Source organism: Neodiprion virginianus, chromosome 7 (genome assembly GCF_021901495.1).
Source record: "Neodiprion virginianus isolate iyNeoVirg1 chromosome 7, iyNeoVirg1.1, whole genome shotgun sequence".
In the NCBI taxonomy this organism is placed as follows: domain Eukaryota; kingdom Metazoa; phylum Arthropoda; class Insecta; order Hymenoptera; family Diprionidae; genus Neodiprion; species Neodiprion virginianus.
The window spans coordinates 21,789,115-21,812,832 of NC_060883.1; the positions used below are offsets into that span (position 1 = coordinate 21,789,115).

Below are 23,718 nucleotides of genomic sequence, written 5' to 3' on the forward strand. Positions count from 1 at the left end.
TGTAACTTCGGGATTTCAAGTCACGTGAAAATTGTAATAAAGAAATTTGGGTTCACTTGACAGAAGGAAATTTCGTAGAACAGAAAATCGATTTGTAAAACGTCTGTCAATTTATAAAGCTCTTCGAAATTTTCCTCCGTCACTTCCAATTCGTCATTTCGGATCCCTACTGAAAATATTCATGTTACGTAATATTTTGACAGAATTCAGCGTGTAATTTATTACATAACTTGTTTTGAAAATTCTATAAAATATGCAAGATATCACATTATAAATTATAAAAGTACTACGTCAATTTTGATCTACGTAATTCATTACATGATTTCTTATATATTTTATAGAATTAACATTTTATGATTAAACACAAGAAGATTTTCAGTAGAAAATAAGTCTAAGTTCGGCGTATCGCAGGTTAACGATTTTCAAAATTCTCACGTACCGGCACACGTCGATTCTTTTATTGCGCAACGGTGATTCTAGGATGTACGTGAAAGTAAATTATCGGTGAATATTTAAGGAACGTCGTCGTCGCTCGTTTGCTTTGTTTCTCTTTATTTAAACTTTTGTCTCCTGCAATTTTTCGAACGATGATTACTTCGGTTACGTTACGCCATTGCAGAATTGCAAAATGCAGTTTAGGATTGAACTAAAAAAAAAAAAAAATGGGGATATAAACAAAAAAAAAAAAAAAGAAAAACAAGATAAGCTGAGATGATTCGCACAAGAGATAAGACAACTGCCAATAGAACGTATTTCGTTACACCGTCGCTATTGAAACGACATAATCAGGGTCGTTCGCCGGGTCTAAAACAACAATTCCCAGAGCTGAGGAATAAATAACTGAGATTCGATTTCACTCCAGTCTACACCACGTATGTATTTACAATTAAAATGAACGATCTATTCGAATCAGTTCGATCCTATATTCGCGAATTATCTCAGTATGAATATGAATATACAAGATCAAGGAAAAAAAAAAAAAAAAAAATGATCAGTCGATGTGAATAAATGATCCAATAACGATCCGCGGAGGGTTAACAATAACAGCGGTTGGAAACGATATTATTAACCGATCTCCGAGGTCTTTGAAACGCCGAAAAGAGGAGGATAAAAATTGAGAAAGAAAAAGAATTAGAATAAAGACAAGAAATTAACGAGAGGAAACGAAATGAAATGAAATGAAAAGTGAAGAAAATAAGAAAGGGAATCGTGCACCCCACCTGAAGGAGGAATACGGGCGCGGCCTTTCCCCTGAGGTCTATAAAGTGACGAGGAACTCGTCTGAGGACAACATTCACTCCGCGGATTCCTTACTTACATTCACGCCATGTGGCTACTCGTATTAGCAGGTGAGTGTTTCTACTCCAATTACTGTCAAATAATTTTATTCGCCATTTTTTTTTCCCCCCACGTTCAGATCAATTTTTATTTTTATTTTTTATAACTTTTTTTTCATTCTTAATTATGTATATAATAATTCCTTTTTCGGATTATTCAAGGGTGATTTTTGTGAGAACGGACCGTGACCGGATTTTATCAACGAATTTAATTCAGAGTGAAAGTGAATCTGATAGTTTATTTATTTTATTTTTTTATTTTTTTATAGTCATATTTCTTTCTTCTGGGAGCGATGCTATTATTGTTTGAAGAGATGAGAGAAAGAGAGAGAAAGGGAAAAAATATAGTAATAATAAACTTTGTACAATGAGATTTTTAACCGTTCTGTGTCAGGGAAGTTTCGCATCTAACTTTTCGTAATATTTGATTTCTCTATCGTCGAATTGAAGAAACAAAACGAAACATCAAAATCAAACTCAATGTAATATCAATTCTGTAATATTATAAAATGACAGAGACTTTGGATTTCAAAACTTGCGACAGAAATTTCGAAAATCCAGAGCATCGAGCTCGATTTCTAGTTTCATTTCATTGTTTTACCACCGGATGGCGGCGGCTATTTATAAAGTTATTATACCGATGTTGCAACTCGACGAACGCGACGCGACTTTCCAGGAGTAAGATCACCGAGACTTGGTACGGAGTTCGAAACGCTTTGATAAATTATACACGCTGCATATATGGATGTACGTAACATAAATAACATAAATCCGCGTGTATTAGAAACTCACTAACCGATTCGCGATTGCCTGATTAAATTTCCGCAACGAATCGGCTCGTTGCTCCGAAATTTTGGGCCCCGGATTTCTAACGACATGTAATTATTACTTCCGCTCCCTCGGACCTCGGTGAAAAGTGAAAATATCCATTTTTACAATACTTACAGCGTAAGAAATGCCGCGCCATTTGTCTCCAACCGGTGATTAGATTGTTGGATACATCCGCGTCGCAAATTGTATTCGTGTGCATTCACTCCAGTGGGGATGGCAAAACGACATCAGCTCTATCATTACGGTCTGAATGGAATCGTGCGGACGTGTCGCAAGGAGGGTGCAATTACAGCTCTCACTCTCTCTCTCTGTCTTCGCATCTCTCTTTGCATCATAAATTTTTTTCGGTCTAATCACTTCTTCTCTCTTTTATTCCACACACTTGAACACATGAAAGATAAACGAAGAGAGCTGTCGCGATAATTTTCTAATCCTAGTTTTGACAAAGTTGATTGCGCTCTGTTGTTCGATGAGCAGCATGATAAAAGAGGCGTAATAGAGGAATAAAATTTACGCGATTGTAATAATACAGGTACAGTATATAACGCGATACGGTAAGCATGTTGCGCAATTTTTATTGCGTGACTGGAGTGCATGCGACTCGAGTTGCCGATGGGCACGATTAGCGATTGACCGGTGAAATTGATCGCTGCAACTCGTTGCGGAAAACTTGAAAGTCAGGAAACCTCTAGGATTATAAATAAACACGGCTTTATTGCGAATTGCTTTTTATCCTCGAAACCGGAAACGTAGAGGTTGAAACGGGATGCATCGAAGGAATTCAGGATTTCTAAGTTGATGGGTTTTGTGCACACGGTTCTTCTAGCTGAATGAATGATCGTTAGATGAGGATTGAGGAAATTTATTGTCCGAAAATAAATACTTATTACGAATTTCGTTACGAGATAGTGTTACATAGATTATTTATCAAACTATTCTAGTAGTAGGCTATGAAAATTTCTTTGAAAATATAAAAATACAAAACAATGAAATCATTTGGATGAAGCTCAGATATCAGTGCTTTCAAATCTTTTTGAAGTTCTTAAAAATCTGGCAGATTCGTTCGATTTCATTCTACGATGGCTCATTTTATTTATAATATTATTTTATAATAACAAAACCTTTGTTTTCGACATGTTGGTATCGCCAAATAATTAAATTTAGAACGATGGATAAATATTGATCACGATCAAAAAATTTTATTATCCAATAAACCGGTGAACAGAATGAAAATCTTTTTCAGTGATTTGGTAGGAAATAATTTTCTCAATCAAACATACCATTGTAGATGGAAATAAAGCATCGATATCTGAGCTTTTGTTCACGACTCCGATACTTGTTAAGCCTTCTTCGCAGCTCACGGATATGCTGATTTAAAAATGGAGCTGGGTTGAAGTAAAAATATCGAAAATCCGAAACAAAGAAAATTCAAAGTGGTGAAATTTCAACAAGCCAGAAATTAGCAGAACTGAAAATCTTGGAACATGCAGAATTTCGATGTTTTTAATTTTTCAATTTTCTCAGTTTCGCTTTTTCGGAATTTCGAGCGTCGGGTTTCGGACAATCCGAAACTTTCAAGTTTCGTCAAAGTATAATTTACTTTACTTCAAGGTTCACGACAAAAAAAAAGAATACGGTATTTGACGTTTTCAAAACTTTTCAAATTCGGGACTTCATACCCAGCCGTTAAAAAATCGCCAAAGACCGATTAAATCGCAACAAAAATGAGTAAAAATTGTCAATTGTTGACCAACCAAGTTCCTCGAGTAACTTTAACTGCGAGACAAAATGCTGCGATGCTTTGAATCGAGGAACGGAGTCCGGGCGGCCGGCCTCGGGGTCTTTCTACTTTGTGGAGTTACAAAAAATTCGGCCAACTAGAAACGAGGTGGTTAATCGCAATTCCGGGGCGCGGTAGAAACGCGGCGGGCGTAAATATCGGCGCAGCTGACGTGAGTTGCGGAGGCGATTCGAACGCTACAAGGCCCCTGCGAGGGTGAAACACTGCGTTGCGCACAGACGATGCGGAAAGTGAAACCTGCAAGACTCACGTATAATATCCGAGCCTGCAAAGATACGGCTCGTGCCTCCTGCCGAGATACGCCTTACATACATCACTCGCGATTCTCTCTTTCGCGATACGGTTACACAAACTCGGCGCCTCGTTGGGCAACCGGAACTGATTTCCATCTGTCTCCGGTAAAGGCGGAGGATTTAAGGATCTAGGAAGTATCTGCCGTACCTAGACGTTTTTCAAAAATCAAAATCTCACTCACCGAACTCTATTCGATACTGAAATAATCCCTTGTTAACCCGAAGCACTGGTTGAAAATCACGAAATCAAAAATCTTCACGTTTTCGGTACATTTCTTCAAAATCATTGACAGACAAAGTTTCTTTTTTCGTTTCGAAGAGAATGATTCTCCTCACTTTGTCACTTCAGGCACATTTCTCAAATATTTATTCCACAGTTTCGTCACTTTTTCCTTTTCTTTTCAAGTTAGAAGAAAGAAAAAAATTTGTGAACAAAATGAAGATCGAATTTGCGTCCTGAAAAAACGACGGCTTGAATCCGCATTCGCGACGGTAAATTTCGCAAGAGTAATAACGTATAGGCAAATCAGCGACCTTGTGGTTAGCCAGCTGCTGGCTACAGTGAGAGGTTTTGATAGTAGATAGAAGGCTGGATATCTGGAGGACCCCGAGATTGCAGGCGATTAAATAAACGGGTGCCTACAGACTTCTGCGACCAATTACCGAGCATTATTTTACGATCGCAAAGTTGTTTGCCATTAAAGCCGATTTGCTAGTGGCCAAATTACGTTCTCCGTAACCTTTGGAAAATAAGATTCGATCGTGTACACAAGTATAATAAATACGTTATTTTTTTTAAGCATAACCGCGTTAATGTGCAAAATGTATAACGTGACTTTAGGTGAAATTTGTCTGAGAGAATGCACCGCGTTTTCGAAAACAGGAAGGCAAATGAAACCAGCTAACGAAGATAGTGTAATTACGATAATTGGCTGGTACTACGTGCAGTCCATGAGACTAGTATTGTCTCGAGATCTTTTCCCATCTCTAACGAGCTGAGGGTTATAGTTTCCTTAACGATATTAGATCCTCCGGTATTCGCTTCGTCTAATGGAAAACGAAGAGCGTGTAACGACTTCCGCGATGTCGAACTAGGCAAATTTCGATCGAAAATGAACGACGGCTCACAATCTCTTAACGCATAGCCTGCACGGTGTTAAATCCTGACCAGGATGTGAACTCGTTGTGCGAACCTTGCAGGCGAGTTTACTCCAGATATTTTCCCAGTGGTCTGTGCGTGTGAACAGCCTAACGGATAGAGTCTTGGGCGTAAATGACCCACACATTCGCTTGTTTACCGCTACTAGAGAAAGTCTTCTCAGACCACATAACAGCCGAGGCGCCTTAGTCTCGTTTTGCATGTAATACCGAACCGCTTTACGTTCTAGTCGTGCAGTTCGTTGCACAAATTTGCATATTTTTAAGGCCGCGAATCGGAGAGAACTTTTAGTCAATCGACCGATCTCAACCGTCTGGCTGTCGGAAGTTTTGAGTTGATCTTCATTCAAGAGAAAATCTCGACTCTCGATATTGGGTAACAAAGCTGAAACACTCCATCGGTAAGAACGAACCCGTCAACTTCACTCCGGCACAAAAGTCAGACAGCTCTGACCTTTCTCGAGTCACGATTCAGCCGAGCTCGTGTCTGCGTGTGCCGTTATGTACACGACGAAAATGTTCGATCAAATTATGATCTTCGGATTTTCTCACGATGGTGTAATTACATCGCGTCATGACTCTTTCGCTCGTTTTGAGAAGAACCATGATCACCAAGATCAGTCAAAACACTCGGAAACGAACGCTCGTAACTCGAGAACGAAAAACTCACCTTTCACCGGATACTGGATCTACGTACTCGCGTGATCCATTGCTGATCAGCTGATCGTCGTTCAACTTCACGAGAAAAGTATAGGAATGATAGTCTCCCGAAGAGATCTTTACAGCAGAGTCAGCGAATTGCCTGAGGCAAGGTCGCTCGGTGATCCGGTTTGGCATTTGTGCATTGAGCAGGATACGATAATTGAAAAAAGAAGCTGAACGGTTACACATTCGATTACCCGTTGTAAATACCCGTTGTTCATACCTCTGTTTCAATGTCCTCAGGTCTGTTGGCGGTTTCCGCCGGCAAGGAAAGCAGCGGTCCATCGTCATCTTCATCCGTCGCTGCTACGGCAGAGAAGAGTTCGTCGAGTCCCGACGATCTCGTGCTCCTCGAGATCGACTTGAAGGACCCGGCCAAACGGTCCCCGGTAACAGCAACGGCCGTCTACGGTGCCTCTCCAAGTCAATACGTGATCAGACACGGTGACGAAAGTCAAGAGGTTCGTTGGCTGAAAGATTTCGTTTTTTTATTGCAATGGTCAGAGCGAAGGTTTAGTTTTATGTACTGGGATGTCCAACTGTGAGCAATCCTCGCGACTTCCTCACTCGGGTCACTGTTCGCTGATCACCGGTCTGTCAGCGAAGCGTAACGCTTTGGTAGCAAAAAGTTGCGTATTTTTATAGAGCGCATGGATACTTTTTTTCTTCTCTCATGTATGGTCACATCGTCTACGGAATCGACTTAAAGACGTTCACTTCCCAACGGAGTGTCATTGGAGTAGCGAAGTACTGTGCAGGAATGGCTCGAGTTCTCTCTGATTAGTCGATTCCTTTTCCGCGACAGAAATGATTACGGGTGATATCTTGTACCTACTTCGTTCTCGCGTTCTCGGATGATTTTTTTCATTATTTTGAACTTTTACTCGCAGACCTTTCGTCTGCAGGATTTATAAATAACGATGACCTTTGCGACTCACCTTTGCCTCGACCTTTCAGTTGACACCGGAATACTTGGGCCTGCTTCAGCAGTACACTCATACCCAGCAAGCACCACAGCCTCAGGCCCGTCGACCACTCCCAGCCTATGCCAAACAACAACAGCAACTTCAGCAGGCCTACCAAAACTCTCGAGTGCCGGCGGTCGCCCCGCCTAGACCCAGAGCCCAGCTCCACCCTCAAGCACTGGCCCAGGCCGAGGCGGCGGCCCAGATCCAGGCCCAAATTGACGCTCAGTCCCGCGCCGAGGCCCTGCAAGCAGCGCGACACGGAGCCAGCTCGTCGGCCGCTCCGACCTACGTGGACCCCAAACTCGGTTCCTTCGAGCAAGAGCTCCTTCAGCTGGTGTCCGCTAATCAGGCCCAGGAGTTCAAGCTGGCTCGCGGGCCTGCCGAGGCCGGACCCAGATACGTTGAGCAGACCTACGCCGATCAGCTTCCGGAACAGTACCATGTCGAGACCAGTGCGGGAAGGTACCAGCAGCCGTCGGTCCAGGCGGCATATCAGACCCAGGAAGACGTGAGCCAGATCCAGTACCAGGCCCCACGCTATCAACCCAAACAGGCCAAGGCTTTCAGGCCCTCTCCACGGTACCAGGATCCCCAAGAACAGGTGAACCTCAAGGCTCTCCAGCAACAGGCTGAGGCCCAAGCGATAGCTCAGGCCCAGGCTGAGGCTCAGGCCCAGGCACTTGCCTTCCAGAGGATATCGCACGCTTCGCACAACAAGCATCAACAGTCGGCATTGGATCAGATCCGTTTGAACAACGAACAGCACAGACAGGCCGTTATTGCCGAAGAGGCCCGAGTGAGGAGCGAGCAACAGCGGCAGACGAACGCGCTCGAGCAGATCCAGCACGGGGCTCACGTCAGCGAAGCCGGACAGGCCCACCTTGCCGCTCAGGCTGAGGAGCAGGCCCACCCCAGACCAGTCGACCACGAGGCCCAGCTGAAGGCCCAGCTGAAGGCTCAGGCCCATGCCGAGGCGGCGGCGGCCCGACGGGCCCAAGAAGCTGCCGAGTTCAAGGCCCACGCTGATGCCATCCGCAACCTTCAGGCCCAGCAACAGGCCCACGTCAAGGCCCAGGAGGACGCACACCGCAACGCACTCGCTCTAGAGCGCAACCAGCTTCGCGCTCAGGCCCAAGCTCAGGCCCTGGCTCAGGCCCAGGCCGAGGCTCTCTACAAGCACCAGCAGCAGGTTCGAGCCAAGGCCCACGGCGAAGCCCAGGCTGCCGCGCGTGCCCAGACCGAGGCCCGAAAGACGGACCCAAACGCCCCTGTGGTTCAGTACCTCCTCCCCACCTCAGTCCCACTCCCCCCACCCAACAGCTACTTCACCAACGAGCAGATCCAGAAGTACGCGACCTCGGCTTCTTCCTACGTTCCTCGCTCAACGCAGACACCCAAGGCCCAGGATGAGCAGAGCTACGCTCAGCAGCAGGTCAACCAGCCCCGTCAGGCCCACAAGTACAAGGCCCAGCCCCAGTCCTCGATCTACGTCTCGCAGTCCGGCATCGCCAAGAAGGCCCCCGTCAAGTCTCTCACCATTGAGGAGATCATTGAGCAGGATCAGCAGAGCAGTCCCCAAGTCGTACGGCTCCCGAGTTTGACTGGGCCTCAGTCCCTCACTCAGGAGGATGTCGCAGCTCTGATCAGCGCCGGCTACTCCGTCACTCCGGTTCCCCCAGCGAAACCAGCGCAGAGAACCGCATATCCTGACCCCGAAAACTCGTCCGTAGGTTATTATAAGAAACAACGCAGTCCCGAGTATGGATACGATGAGGCCCAGGTCTCGACCGCGCAGAGAAGGCCCGCCAGGAGGCAGAGGCTTCATCAAGTAGCCGAAGAAACCGATTCTAGCGCCAGCGAAAAGGTCCTCTACGTTCTTAGGAGCGACGAAATAAGTGACGCTAAGGAGTGAAGAAATCTCGCCGGCATAATATGTAGAAAATACGATCTCGATGGACGGAATTATCGCACCGCGGTTGCTTGATTTGGGTGCTTGCTTCTTCTCTTTTTTCAATATTCCGAAAAGTTTTTTATTGCAATGGTTGAGTCTCGAGAGGTTCGAAGAAACGTTACGTCGAAAACTTAGTCGATCATCAGTTACCTGGGGATCGAAATAATTATCGATTTAAAATCATGATCGTCGGGAATTTAATTTTATAGAAATTTTGAATGGGATTTGGATTAGAATTTATCGCAATTTTTGAGAGAAAAATCGGAAACTTATCACCTGACCGCAGACTACGCTTTTTTGACTCGAGGCGATGAGTTGTAACTGAAAACAACATTTGTTTTCCTTAGTTTGACACAAATACAATATGAAAAAAAAAAAAAAATTCATTCGATCATCCAAATAAATTATAGACAATTTATTTCCAAGAAGAGGGAAAATCCTTGTTCAATCAGATTTTCATTCACTCGCGATTGAATAAAATTTTCCTCTACCAAATCTCAATTTTCTTTTAATTTTACATTCGAATGAATTTTTTTTTTTCAACCTAGAGATGAAATTATAATATAGGCAAACCAATGTTATGCACCAAACTGCCACATTATTTTCGCGGGAAAAGAACTTTTTTCGCTCTCTTTTCGCGATTTTTATTTACACTCTATTTTAATTTTAGATCATGTGTGTGTTTATTTTAATTGCATTTTTGTTTTTTTTTTTTTTTTTATCGATCAACTTTTAGTAATAAGTTATATAAACTTTCGCTATTTTTGTACTATCTGAAATCACGCGGAGAAGATGAGGGGGAAGGATATAACCTGTGTACACGGTGACGCTGCTGAAAACTTGAAAAATAAACTATATTTATACACATAAACGTACTTGATACACGTCTGTAAATATCTTATAAAAAAAATGTTTGCCAATAAAATTGTTAAAAATCTGTTTTCAGCGTTTTACTTTACCTCCGGGATGAAATGTTGACCCAAATTTTTCACCCTCGAGACAATTCGCCTTTCGATCACGACGCGAGATTCCAACTGCCACGCTTTCGAAGGATATGAGAAGATCCTGAAGTCCTTGGTAACGACTTCGACGTCCAGCTGAAAGGTAAAACAAAGAAAAAAGGACTGAGACGACAGATTGGATGAAAAAATTGATCATTCAAATATAGCTGACGTCCTTGTTCGATATTCGGATATTGAATTGAGCCCGTAATAAATCAGGTTCAGTTTTAAAAGGACCTTCTTAAGTGCCCGCGTCTGTATTCGCGCATATATAGATCGGAGTAATTATTATCGGGGTCAAACAGTCTCCGTGTTCATAATTCACAGCGTTAATTTGATCGGTGTAAGCGATGTTTCCAGTATGGTAAGAAATAAAAAGTTAATCGATCATCTGACAAAGACGATTGTTGAATAATGAATTTGAGCATTTGTTATGGAAGTGGATTCCTGACCAAAACAAGAAGAGAGAGAGAGAGAGAAAGAATGTAATCGATGCTTGATTAATAATAGATCACATTTCACATGCGGTAGTGAAAAAAAAAAGGAAAGAAAAAGTATGAATAGAAACGAGAAAGAGAAAATCTTAGTCTGTTTAATTATATGAGGTAACTCAGGAATTTTGCAACTCTTGGCTCTCGAAAAAAAATAAATAAAAAATTGAGATCAGTGTACCCGATCGGTAATAAAATAGTAAAAAAATAAGACCTATAATTTAGTAGTAACAATGCCAACGATCATGGTAATAAAAATGAATGAAATTTTACAACCGGTTATGCGAGAGTAACTTTATTTGTATCTGTAGTTAACTTAAATTCATTGGCCCATTTTGTTGCGGTTGAAGATCAATTGCACAACTGCCAATATCGTCGAAGCAACGACTTTATTCCGTATGTTTGTTGGTGAATTTTGATGAAATCTGCGAAGTTGCGATCAATTTTCGTCAAATTTAATGAAGGTAAAATGGGAAGGTAACTGACGAGGCTAGTTATGTCCTGCATCCTTTTGCATTTTAATATCCAATCTTCTTCTGACCATAAAATGGGTGGGATCATTTTTTTTTTTTTTTCTTTTCTGTCAGTGATATACGCCTTCGCAAATCGAATAACTTTCGCAAGAGGCACGCCGTATTCGCACAGTTTCAAAGATTCCAATTAACTCGGGTGGAATTGGTTTCAACGTCAGCGGAAATTATCGCGTTCGAAATTCAAGAGAAAAGTATTTCGTTACCTGATTCCATCGTTTTTTACTTTCTTTTTGCTTTACTTTTAGCAGGCAATAAATCCTGCAACTTATGAATAATTTCACCAACGACGATAAATCGTCGTCATTATCGGTTCGAAATTTTACTTATGAAATAGACTTCTTACGAACTTAAAAGCGAGTGATATGATCCTTGCACTTAGCTGCCAATCTGCATCGAGCTTTTAGTAACTGCGATATCAAAATTGCGATTTATTTAGAAGCTGGAGGCGTGGTTTGAAAGCTAGTTTATTATCACATCTAAATTCACCGGACAAGATACATTTCGATACAGCGTACAAGCTCTTGCAGTTCTCTCAAACTTGAAATAAATTCCGGGTCAAGCCGGCGGTGTGACGTAATTTTTATCCGCGACGAAGGCCAGGCTCGTAACTTTGTTCGGCGGACCTTCGGAGCCCTGCAGATCGATAGCGAAAAAAAAAAACAAACACGCAACTTTCATCGCAAATGTCAAAATACTGGTAAAAATTCAGAGCAAATCAGGAGAAACGACAAGACAGAAATGAAAAGACATTATTTTATTTCGTTCCCAGAATTTTCAGCACAAGGAATAAAACCTGATGCATGATGATTTTTGAAACCCTAATGCTGGGCGCGTTTTGTACGCGGTGATAAAAGAAAAAGAAAAGAATTAAAAAAAAAAAAATAAACACGACACCGAGGCCGCGGCTCTGAAATTAACGCAAATAACCGTCGATTCCAGTCCTTTCTCCCACATAATATAATAACATGATACGATTTTTATTGCCGTGTACCAAGTTCCTTTCAACGTCAAGTGAACCGATCGCTATAATCGGTGGCAGCAGTCTGAATCATGCGAATTCCCTGAAGCTTCGATTTATTCATTTTGCTTGAATTTTTTTTTATCTCAGTTACAGTCGCTGAACAAATTTCAGCTAGGTTGATTTTATTTCACTCGATGATGATTTATCGTCAGCGACGCGGAACGATCTAGAAACTATTTCCCACTGATGATAAAGATATAAAGTAAGGTACGAAAAGATCATCGGTGATCGTACTGTTTTTCTTTTTTTTTGCGATCAATTTGCGGTCGAATTCCGCATGGTTCTCAAATTGTAAGGCACGCGAAATTTATCATTCAATTTTGTGGGCGTGACGTTGGGCGAATATTTGCAATTCATCCCCTGATCTATCGTTTCATTCATTTCGCGTTTGATTACCAGGCGCTGTTGTTGAGTAATTTTTATCGCGATTTAAGCAGCGGGTGCGCAAAATGTGCGGAGGCCAGATCGATTAATTGCAAAAAACTAGATACGTAGCAAGGACCGAAAATTGTTATTGGTTTAATCAATTACTCTGGTTGAGATCCGCGTTAACTTGTTCTTTTTTTCCCTTATTCCTCTCTACCTCTCTCTCTCTCTCTCTCTCTCTCTCTCTCTCTCTGTGTCTCGAGTGCAAACGCATGCAAAGCTATTATTACATACAGAACTTTCGACTTATGTGTCTGGACGATTGGTAACTAGGCTGAATCGTATTACGTACATTTGATATTTTAATCGCCGAATAAATCACCCGGGGTGATAATAAATTAGTGGCAATTAATTAGTCAAGACGATGATAAATATTGCAACCGTTTCTTTTTCCTAATCCTTATTTCTTTTCATTCTTACTTTTTTTTTTTTTTTGTTTTTTTTTTCTACATCAACCGCGATCGTAATATAATTATTTTCACACAGCTTGTACAGCCAAAAAAATTTGTGAAACAATTTAAAATATCCTGCAATAAAATACAACAAAATTTTTCGGCATTAGGTAAATTATTATTATTATTATTCACAAGCAACAATTGAGTTGTGGCAAAAATTCGTCGAAACAAAATCTCTGTGAATTTTTCAACCGCTGTTTTTATTTCATTTTCAATCAACGTAATTTAATTTTTTTTCGTTCCCTCTCAACCTAGCAAGTATTGTGAATAGATTTTTTTTTAAAGTTTGTTTTAGGAATCGATGATCGTTTTTTCGATTTCGATTCCAATTGATGACGTTCAATAAAATTACCAGTTTTACAATTACCATATTAGTTTGTATTCTTATTTGACAGAGTTGGAAAGCAGACTGTGAAATAGTGTCATCGCGTACAATTTAGCGTTGTGCAACATTGATCGGAGCTACGCAAACGCGAGAACGATTTTTTTAGTTGTCTAGTATTTTTTTTTTTTTCTTTTTCATTTCGTACGCGTTCTTTTTCGTGTACATTACACCTTCCTACTTTGCAACGGTTCGATTCGTTCGCATTTCGACATTCTGCGAGAAACACGGAATTGAACTTTATGCAGACCTCGATCACCTTAAACGTGTCAACTGGTGAAATGTTTCAACGTATCTACGCGTTGAATTGAGGCCCCTTAAATTATTCTGTAACATTTAAGACCTCTGGCAGATTATAGTATGAATAATTATCTCATGTAGCCAAAAAAAAATAAAAAAATAAATAAATAAATAAAAAAAGACGCGGGAATATAAAAATTTATTAAACAATAACGTTGAGATATTCATCACAAATTCGATGATAACTTTGAGTGCTGGAAATTTTTGTCCCATGATATTTTTCATATTCCTACTTCGATTATGAATTAATAGCCTCGAATGTCAGCCAATATTTTTTTATTCCTGTTCCCCGAAAGCGGCCCAGAAACCAAAAGATCCGGTTTTGAACCCGTCAAACAGCGGCGTAAATCGGCGCAAGTTGGGTCAAAGCTATTACGCAAATTATGTTGAGAAAGAATAGCGCAAGAATGAAAGAGACACAGTGGACTAACCGATTCTAATTCATGAATCGAGTATTTTTGGTGGTCACACGTAAAAACTTTGAATCAGTGTGAAAAACTTTGAAGGGATAGATTTTCGCCGATTATATCAATTCCCCGAATTCCTTTCCGCATCCGGTTCGATAATTTTCAATCCGCAATGAAGCCCTCGCCCGTTCGGATCTCTGTTCATATTCCAAGGATTTCGCGATTTCCTGGCAAGGCCACGCGTGCGTCATTTGTGACATTAGATCAGAGCCCGGAGAATGAAAGGGTACGAAGCGAACAAAGAGAAATAGATGAAAAAGCGAGAAAAGACTTTGCGAAAAGAAAAATAAACCAAACATGCAAGTAATCTCGCTACTTCTCTATCTCTCTCTCTCTCTCTCTGTTAAAGAATTACTTCTTGCCTTGCGATCGGCGAGTGATAGTCGATTACATTTCGCGGCCGTCTCGATTTTACGCCCTGTTGCTGCTGCTGATCCAGACTCCCAATCGACATGTCGACAAGACATTCTGCAGTTCGATTGACCGGGTGGTAAATTACGGATCCTTTCACCCGCCGACTGACGATCGGCAGGAGCAGAAGGCGTGGCTCAAAACGGGCACCGAGAGTTGCGACCGATCGGTTCATGCCCCGTTACTAATCTTAGGGCCCAAAAGATAGCCGAGCTCTTCGGCGTTGCTCATATTTATACGCCTATCCTCGAGGAAGAAGGTCAGCGGTCAAGGACGAGGCGATCACGTAACATGATTGATAATGAAATCACCTGTTGGGCGATCAAACTTTCCCTACGCGTACAGTCTTTAATTATTTATTATTGTTTGTTTCTTTTTTTTTTTGTTTTTTATTTTTAATTACTCATTCGCTTATTTGTTACAGAGAACCGTGTTTCGACGAATATCGACCTTTCGGAATTCTAATTATAATAATTCTTCATCCTTCAATCCGATTGTGTCAAATTCTTAGCGATCGATTTCTCCTTACCTATTTTACTTTATTTTCTTTACGTTCTTCGATCGCAAAGAGTCGACGTGTGAGAATGATTTCGCCTAGTTAAAAGAAACAGCTGCGATTGATGCGCCCACTTTCGATCTATATGCCAAGAAAGGCCTGCAACAACTACTTTACTCTGGTAATGGGTATTACTTCTTGTTTATAAACTTACCAATCGCAGGTGTGAAAATCCGAGGAACAAGACCGTTGGCTTATTGTGCTCAGGATAACACGGGGTTCGAATGCGTTCGGCATATTAATCAAGCGACGAATCGCTTTTGAATCGACGATTTTTACAGTTTCTCTTTTTCAATACCGCTGTTGCATATTTTCGTTGCGTTCGACTTGTCGAAAAATATTCATTTTTTCCAACGTTAAAGGTTGACGAACTTTTTTGCGTTATCTGGATCTGGAATGAAAATAAAAACGAAATCAAATTCAACCCATAAAGGCCTTGCGTTTTATTAATCGACTCGGTTTTTTATTCACGCATCATTTTTTAATATTCATTAGTCGTTGTTTTTTTTTTTTTTTCTTCTTCTTTTATCAATAACTCTTTTTCTTATCTTGGACGAGTGAAATCACGCCCGTCAATTACAACAAAGTCGCTTTTGCCAAACCGATTTCGGTACAACAGCTCTCTTTTTTTCGGAATAATTAATACGCATTGATCGAGTCGAATAACGATCGCTTGATATTTACGGCGAGAATTACACCACTGTGTAACACGTGGGCATGTTTTATCTGGTATATGGATACTCAAAAGAAGGGGAATATCGAGCACGCGAATTTCATAATTTATAAATCACATTCAGAATTTTCAGCTGCTAGCCGATTCATCGATCATAATCGATTTTAGAAGATCAAAAAACGGGGTGATGAAGGAATCATACATTTAACTATATATGTAAGAAATTATGGATGATATAAAAAAAAATTCCAATAATTACTACTTGTAACTATTCAAATAAAAAAAATTTGTTACAAAATAAACGAAGTGAAAATCGCAGACGTGTTCTTAAAATTCAATTTTCTTTTTCCATCGACTCAAATATTTCTTCCTCGTTCAGCTATCGCCAAAGGATGATTTTCGGACAGCAAAAGGATGAAAAAGTAAATAAACAAATAAATTTCAAAAATACAGACGATCGGATGATCCGAGAGTGAAATTTTGCGGCATCGAATTCGACCCAGATCTTTCCGGACCTGCGGGCCCTTGTCGGGAGGGGCCCGCGTCCCCCGGCAGGAGGGAGGGGCCCCGCTCTGTTGGGCCTCACGTGAGCATATAAGAACACCGCTCAGCCATCAACAGGATACAGTTCCACTACCCTCGCTCGAAACATTCTCTCAGGTGAGCGACTAAACATAAAACAACGTTTGATAGATTTGCGAGAGGTCATAATTGTCGCATTATTTTGCCTAGAAACGGTGCAGAATCATCGAAAATTCAATTTTTCATTTTATATCTAAATACACCATCGAATAAGCTGTTTCTTTATTTTTATTTCTTCGACTCGCGTGCGATGTGATTATTTTCTTTCTATTCCAATCAGTGCGACTATGTTCTACAGAAATATATGTTACCGTAAAAATTCTCCAGTGAACCGGATCCAACAAGTGCAGCAGTAATTTTTTATCGTCATATACTTTTTTTAGCAAAAAATATACGATGGTTAATATTTTATAATTGGTTTCAATTGTAATTCGACTCCTCTTCAATTACTGTCATATTCTTCTTGATTAATTTAATTTTTCACTTTGCTGACACGATTTTTTGGTACAATTCGATTTTTGAAACCCTCGAGAAATTCTTGGTGAAATTTATTAATCCAGACCGAGAACGAAGTGGTCAAAGTCTATTAGCGCCCGACTCTCAGTAATGACTCGATCGAGTTACGCAACTTGAATCTAGATCATGTCTGCATTCTATAATAATTAACAAGTATCCATGAAATTGGAAAGTAGTTATATCTTCTATGATATCTCAACATACTTCATGCGTTGTGAACGTCGATCAATATTCAACGATATATTCAATATCTGCACAAGCTACTATCAGGCTCATTGATCCATAGAATATTAGCGTATTCAAGCATCTGTTGGCACTATGTGTCATAGATTAGAAGATCGTTTATTGTTTGTGTAAAAAATTTCTCCATGAAGATCATGAATTTTTTATTGATTGAGGTTAGAAGTTATCTTTGAACAACTAAATTTCAACGGAAGCGTAAACGTTGTCAAAAAAAAAAAAATATTCAAAATAGATCAATACACTTCAAGATGAGTTGAGAAACTGTAGCGAACAAGAGAGAAACCATGTTTAGGATTCTTGATGATTCACGTCTGCTTGAAAATTGGACATTTTTAATCTGAACGGAAATTTTCAGCAAGAGTAACCGAATGAAATATTGAATTCCCAACTTATTCAGCGAAATGGTGGAAAAAAAAAACTTAGCTTCAAGTACATGAGCAACGATAATAATTGTACCATATAATTCTGGTTCCCTTTTCACATCAAGGCTCAAATATGAAAGTGTTTTCCATTCATTCCACATCCCAAGCACTTTTTACTTAAATTTCTGTTATCTATGCAATGGTAGACATTTTTTTTATAACCTGATCGACAATTGCCACGATAAATAAACCAAGGCCATTACCTTTCCGCCATTCCAATTTAACAATGAGAGTTTCGCCAGTAATAATCTCAAGAGAAAACGATTCAACGTGTGAATTCCAGGATGAAGACCTTCGCAGTGGTCGCTGCGCTCCTGCAGGTGGCAGTGTCAAGTCACGTGGCTGTGAGACTTCCGTACCTGAACCCAGCCGGAGTAAACTATGTCGGTGGAGTTTCCGCTCACGGTGCTCCGCTGGTTAGCGCTCCAGGTCCGAACCTAGAGTACCAACACGAAGAGGCCGCTCTTCAGTACGCACAGCACCCCCATGGTCTGGAGTACGAACATCATCACCAGGGTGTGGAGTACGCTCAGCACTCCCATGGCCTTGAGTACGCCCATTACCCTCAGGCCCAACTCCAGTACGCCGCCCACGCTCCGGCTCACGTTGAGGCCCATCACGTCGGCTACGCCACGGCCCAAGTTCCGGCCGTCGCTGCAGTTCCCGTCGTCAAGCACGTTCCTGCCCTCGCCGAAGTTCCGGTAACCAAAATCGAGGCTCAGCATGGATTCGTCGAGAAGCAAGTTGACGTAGCGAAACCAGCCGTAGCCACCAAGAAGTTCCAGGTAATCCAATTCCCCATTTTTCAATGCTCTTGGTCAAGGTACTAAACTCTGAATAGACTAGATTCAGTCTGATTGAAGTTTGGGTTCACCGTTGTCTCTACAGTCCCAATGGTCAAAAGTCAGATTTGAATTCCATAAGTAAAGATATAGCGGTCAAAGTAGAGATTGATTGAAATTCCAAAGATACCGTGCAATTGATCAAAACTGTTCAGGATTGTTACCTGCATTCGAAATTACATCTTGATGAGTACGCGCCACGCTTAGGATCCTTTCCAAACCAGTCTGAGCTTTTTTCAATCAAAGGCCCATAAGAAATGCTGTACGAGTCACATTTAAAAAACACATTTCCAAAAACTCTTTCAACACCACTGACCTCGTTTCCAGGTGCGAAGACCAGCGATCCAAAAGCACTTTTACGACATCGAAGAGCATGTCGTGGTGCGTCCAGCTGGAACAGCGCTTGTGGAACTTGCCGAGCCTCTGTCGAAGGTGCAGAAAGGTCCGACCGTTGTCCAGGCCCTCGAGCACGCCGCTCCTCTGTCGGTGAGCGCAGTCGCAGACGAGCATCATCACCATCATGAGCATCATTTGGACGCCCATTCCCACGGAACCATCCACGTGACGCCGACTCCAGGCTTCGTCCACGCTACACCGACCCCCGTCTACGCTCACGAAGCCGTCCACGTGACCCCGGCCCCCGTTTTGGTATCGTCTCCATCCCCCTCTCCAGTCTTCGTCTCCTCCACCGTGGCTCCGCACTACGAAGAGAGCGACTCGGTGATCGTGGAGAACGCCAACTTCAGGAACTCCGCAGCTTCGCTCAGGCAGAAGGAACGCCAGATCGAAGACCTCGAGCATCAGCAGGACATCCTCAAGGCCGAAATTAATGCTGAACGATCTGCCCAGGTAGAATGAGACTAGAATTTTTCCTGTAAGAACAAGGTTACATTTTAGATGACGATGCTGTTTGAGTCAAGGCATTGCTTTCGGTGACTCGTGAAGAACAAGTTTGTGATCAGTATTGCTTTTATTCTGTCAACTTGAGTATTGATCAAGAAAACTTTGGTTGTCATGGCCCTGAATCCCGAAAAGAGGCCAAAATCTGGCTAACTAATTGTTCAATCCGGATCGAATTCGTAATTATGAAATAGGTAAAATCACCACTGAATGAACCACCATTTCCTGAAAAGCTCGTTGAACGATACACCTTCATTTTGTGATGATTCTACCCAAGTTAAAAACCTTCGTTGCTTCGTGAAAGACCGGAACTTGACAACGCCAGCAAGTGGCAATACTGTAGAGCGTAAAATTTCGAGACCAGTACGACGTCTGATCGATTGATTTGCCTCCATCGTCTCAAGGCGCTCTAGACCGATAACGAACCAATCTAACTGCCCCATTCAAGGTCCACTCCGCTCACTCTGGAGATCATCACGGAGTAGTGACGCACTCGAACGGATCACCGCTGGAGAAACACGTCGCTCGTTTGGCTGCTCACGAAGCTGGACCAGCGATTGTACCGAGCGTCAAGTCGAGCCCAGAAGAGGCCCACGCTAACCAGCACAAGCTTATTGAGCTGCTCACAGCGCGAGGTGGAGTGGCTGAGGTGAGTGCAATGAAACCATTTCCCATAGACAGTTGGAGGTCGAAACTTAAAACTGTCAAAGTTAACAATGACACTGCAAACTGTCACATCGAACGATTCGATCTCCGAATGGTCCAAGCTTCGAATGGTAAGGACTCCAAGCGTCACTAGCCTTCGCATGTGTCCAGAAGCGTTTACCACACATGATGTGAAAGTTGATGAGATTCAGAGCTTTGACAATTCTGACATTCAATCATTCGGAGCTTTGACCATTCGGCACTTCGACTATTCGGTCAACGTCGACTTTGGGTCTTTGTGAATTTGATGGTTGACGGGCTTACTTAACCCTGAACTTTTGGTGCTTGCAGGTCGGATTCGGCCGCGAAGGTCCCGCCAGCTACGTTGGTGATGCAGGCCACGTCCGTGCTCGCGTTCTCTCCGCAACTCCGTCTCCGGATTACGCTCATCCGACTGGCGAGCGCGTCTCGACGAGACGCGTCGTCGTTAGCCGGCCGATCGAGACCCTCCAGGAGTTCGACGTCGTCGAGCCGGCTACCAAGATCGAGAGGGTCTCTTACCAGCAACCGACCGTCATCAAGACTGCTCGCACCCATCACGTCAAGGTCCCAACGTCCGTTCCCGTCTATGGAAAGGCCCTGGCACCAGCCGTCGCTCACGCTTCGGTCCCCGTTTTCCAAAAGACCGTCACACCCGCCGCCGAGTACGGATATTACCACTGAGGGTTTTATCGTCCCCGGAAATTTTGGCGCATCAGCTTTTTACAGCCCGCTAATCGCTCCGCGTTCGCACTGCGAGAGATTGATGGATTTGATTGATGGATGGATTGTGTAGACACTCGTCTTCAACGACGGTGATACTCATTTTACACCGCGGTGTTCGATCCTTCGACTTTTATACATATACATATAAAATACACATTGTATTATATTATCGAAATCTTAGGTGTAAATATTTGCCAATAATCGATCAATCAAACGATTTATCTTGTATGTATCATCAATTTATGAATTTAATAAATTAAATCAATTGTCTATACACCTGGCTTATCAGTCATTTTGTTCAATCCTTTTTACTGTTTTCGACTCCTGTAAAACACGAAGAGCAAGAAACTCAAAAGAAGAAAAAAATAAATAACCGTGAATACATTAAGTAAAATCCGTAAAAAATTTATCATTTTTGGACCAATAACTTTTCAATTCTGTGAACTAATCAACGGAAATATGGCTTTCACTTTCCTTATAATTTTCTACAAAATGACCAGGCATCCATAAAACAGGCATTACTTTATTTTTAGACCGACAATCAGCTCATGACGTATTAGGTAAGTCAGCTTGTCTATAAACCACAGCTGCTGGTAAGTGACGTCCATTATACGGTTTATTTCCACAATGAATGACGGTGAATAAGGTGACGAATGAGATAAGCGACGTGTGTCTTGCAAGGTTTGAGGAGTAGGTGATCTTAAAAGCCCACGCCCAATAAAATAGGCGTTGAGACAGCGCGGACAACGATTAGTAAATTTGGAGCAAGGTTTTCGTTACGCCACTTGGTTAAACGGCGTGGATACACGCATTGGCAGCGGTAGGCCTCATTAAAAATACGCCTTTCACCGTAATTCCCACAATACGTATAAGCGTGCAGGGAGCGAACACATTTATTTGCGGCCGCGTTTGAGTCGCGGATAAATAATGTAAGGATTAAATAGAGGAATAAATTAATGAGTTAAAAAAAAAAAAAAACCGTGGCCGACGTATTTCTCAGATTGGATTTATTTCATTCTTTCTTAATCTTTATTAAGCGTGGTCAACGGCAGCTATTTCACGTTGCATAAATCTTTTGCCATTATTAATGCAGGACACTTTTTAACCAAACTAATTTAAACTGTTCAACTTTGTCAGTTATTATATCGCCTGATTCAACTTCTACTCGTTGCCAATTGCACGCGTGTAATTTATTTTAATTTACAACTTACGAGCAAGTTGAGAACTTGTATTGCGGCAGCTTTGTCACGCTCCATATTGCAGCCTCGTACACTGATTATTACACTCTTCGTCTTCTTTTTCGTTCTTTTCGTCATCAAAAATCACAGTGACGATTACACAAGGTAATTATATGAGAACCAAAATTCGTTTGGATCGACACTCATAGATAGCTTATTTTTTTTTTTTACTGCAAAGAAGTTTCTTGCGTGGGTTGATTTTGTTTTTCTTTGAAGCGAATCCGAAAGTACGAAAAAACGCAGTATTATTACAACTAAAATCACTTGAACTTGGAAATAAAAATTGTTATCGAAATTTCAGATAAAATCTTGAAATTAAGTTTGAATTTGAATCTGCGTTTCAATGGGGGGAAAATCTTGATTCGATTTGGAGACTTTGGATGTGCTAGAAATCGTTTCAGCAATTACATCATACCAAAAATCGTTCGCTTCGACTATTACAATACTTTTACAACTGATCGAGTAGTTTCGAGACGATACGGAAATGTATCTTAAATTCGCTCACCCGCCCCTTGCAGGCAATCGAACGTCCTAAATAACAATGAGCTTTCAGCGAGTGATCGAAAGTTTGGATGCAATGTCAACGTTTCGCTGCAGCTATATAAGTGGAATAATTATTAGGTAAGCGAGGAAGTTTCACGCTTACGTGAAGCGATTCGGGCTCATTCGCTTCTTGAATACGAAACGGTATCAAAGACGAGCTTGTCCGTAAATTTTCGTCATTCCATTGAATTTCAGTAATCGTTAATAAAAAACCTCGGGATTCTTGACGTGCGATTTCGTTCACCCAGGCAGCGTTAAATGATTGCTGAAAAATATCGTCTCACTCGGTTTTAAAATGAAACAAGGTATCATTGACAATGACATTCTGCATCGCTTAAGCGTGACACAGAAGTCAACGAACTCTCAGATTCGCGCGGAGTTTGCGAGTCGCTCGATGGTCTCACGTAACCTCGATTGCGAAATATTTCGCACGGTAAGAGATCGCGATTCGCGAATATACGAGTGCTGCTCTCTGACGTTAAATGCCGAAGGAGCCGATCGATCGTCGAGTTTTAAAGTCAGACAAATCGGCGAGATCAGATTGCCGACAATTCTGAAACTGCCCGAACAGATTTATCCGCCGATCGATAACTCATTATCGACCAGTAATTCGCCTGATCCATTTGTACAGCAGCTTGCACTTCCATCGTTTGAATCTCCGCCACCAAGAGTCGTTCGGTATTCTGTCGCAACTCTGCAAATATTTTTTCTCTTTACAATCTATGTTTATTCGTCGGAATATTGAAGGAAAAAAAATTAAAAAGGGAATTATCTTTCCGCTTCTGACTCACTGTTTCCACATATTCGTCAACCGCCTCATTCCTCGCCTTCCCGAAGACCTCGGCCACTCTTTTCCTGATCTGTTCGATCCTGGTAAGCTCGTCCTCGACACTCCTGGACTCGTCCTGAACGAGCTTACGGTCCAATTCCAGCATCCTTCTCTCCGTCAGGGTGAAATTTCGAAGTATCAAAATCCGGTCTACGAGATTGGCGAGTTGCGCGGGACTCAGAGACTCGATGATTTCCGGCGACAAACGGAAGTCGTCGTCAAAGCTGCGGGAAATCGAGCGGGTAGAATCGTTCCTTAGAATTTCCGAATCGCCGAACCTGCGCGTCGAGTTTTCCCGAACATTCCAACTGTCCTCGGCTGTCCAATTTTTCGAATCGACGTCGATGTTACCGCAAGACAAAACGTAACTTACAAAATTCTCGTAGCTCCGATTGAACGGATTTCCGGAAAAGAAAACCCGCTTTATTTTCGGAAA

General features: G+C 41.9%; 2 protein-coding genes and 1 long non-coding RNA gene across 4 annotated transcripts; 2 read left to right on the plus strand and 1 right to left on the minus strand.

Annotated features, from left to right (window-relative positions):
- Positions 1 to 1,266: 1,266 nt before the first annotated feature.
- Positions 1,267 to 9,981, plus strand: LOC124308469 (mediator of RNA polymerase II transcription subunit 15-like). Its single transcript, XM_046771212.1, has 3 exons — positions 1,267 to 1,349; positions 6,366 to 6,583; positions 7,080 to 9,981. Exons 1-3 carry the CDS (start codon positions 1,328 to 1,330, stop codon positions 9,000 to 9,002), a joined length of 2,163 nt encoding a protein of 720 aa, XP_046627168.1. The 5' UTR covers positions 1,267 to 1,327; the 3' UTR covers positions 9,003 to 9,981.
- A 38-nt stretch (positions 9,982 to 10,019) lies between these two features.
- Positions 10,020 to 17,854, minus strand: LOC124308479 (uncharacterized). Its single transcript, XR_006908998.1, has 3 exons — positions 17,724 to 17,854; positions 15,239 to 15,475; positions 10,020 to 10,138 (listed from the first exon to the last, which is right to left on the minus strand). It is a non-coding gene; the product is annotated as an uncharacterized LOC124308479 (long non-coding RNA).
- Positions 16,344 to 20,946, plus strand: LOC124308471 (uncharacterized). 2 transcript variants are annotated; one of them, XM_046771214.1, is made up of 5 exons: positions 16,344 to 16,417; positions 17,804 to 18,305; positions 18,690 to 19,211; positions 19,711 to 19,911; positions 20,259 to 20,946. In XM_046771214.1, exons 2-5 carry the CDS (start codon positions 17,805 to 17,807, stop codon positions 20,628 to 20,630), a joined length of 1,596 nt encoding a protein of 531 aa, XP_046627170.1. In that variant the 5' UTR covers positions 16,344 to 16,417; position 17,804; the 3' UTR covers positions 20,631 to 20,946. The 2 variants fall into 2 exon arrangements, with proteins under 2 accessions (XP_046627170.1, XP_046627169.1); XM_046771213.1 differs by lacking the exon at positions 16,344 to 16,417 and adding an exon at positions 16,612 to 16,691.
- Positions 20,947 to 23,718: the final 2,772 nt, after the last annotated feature.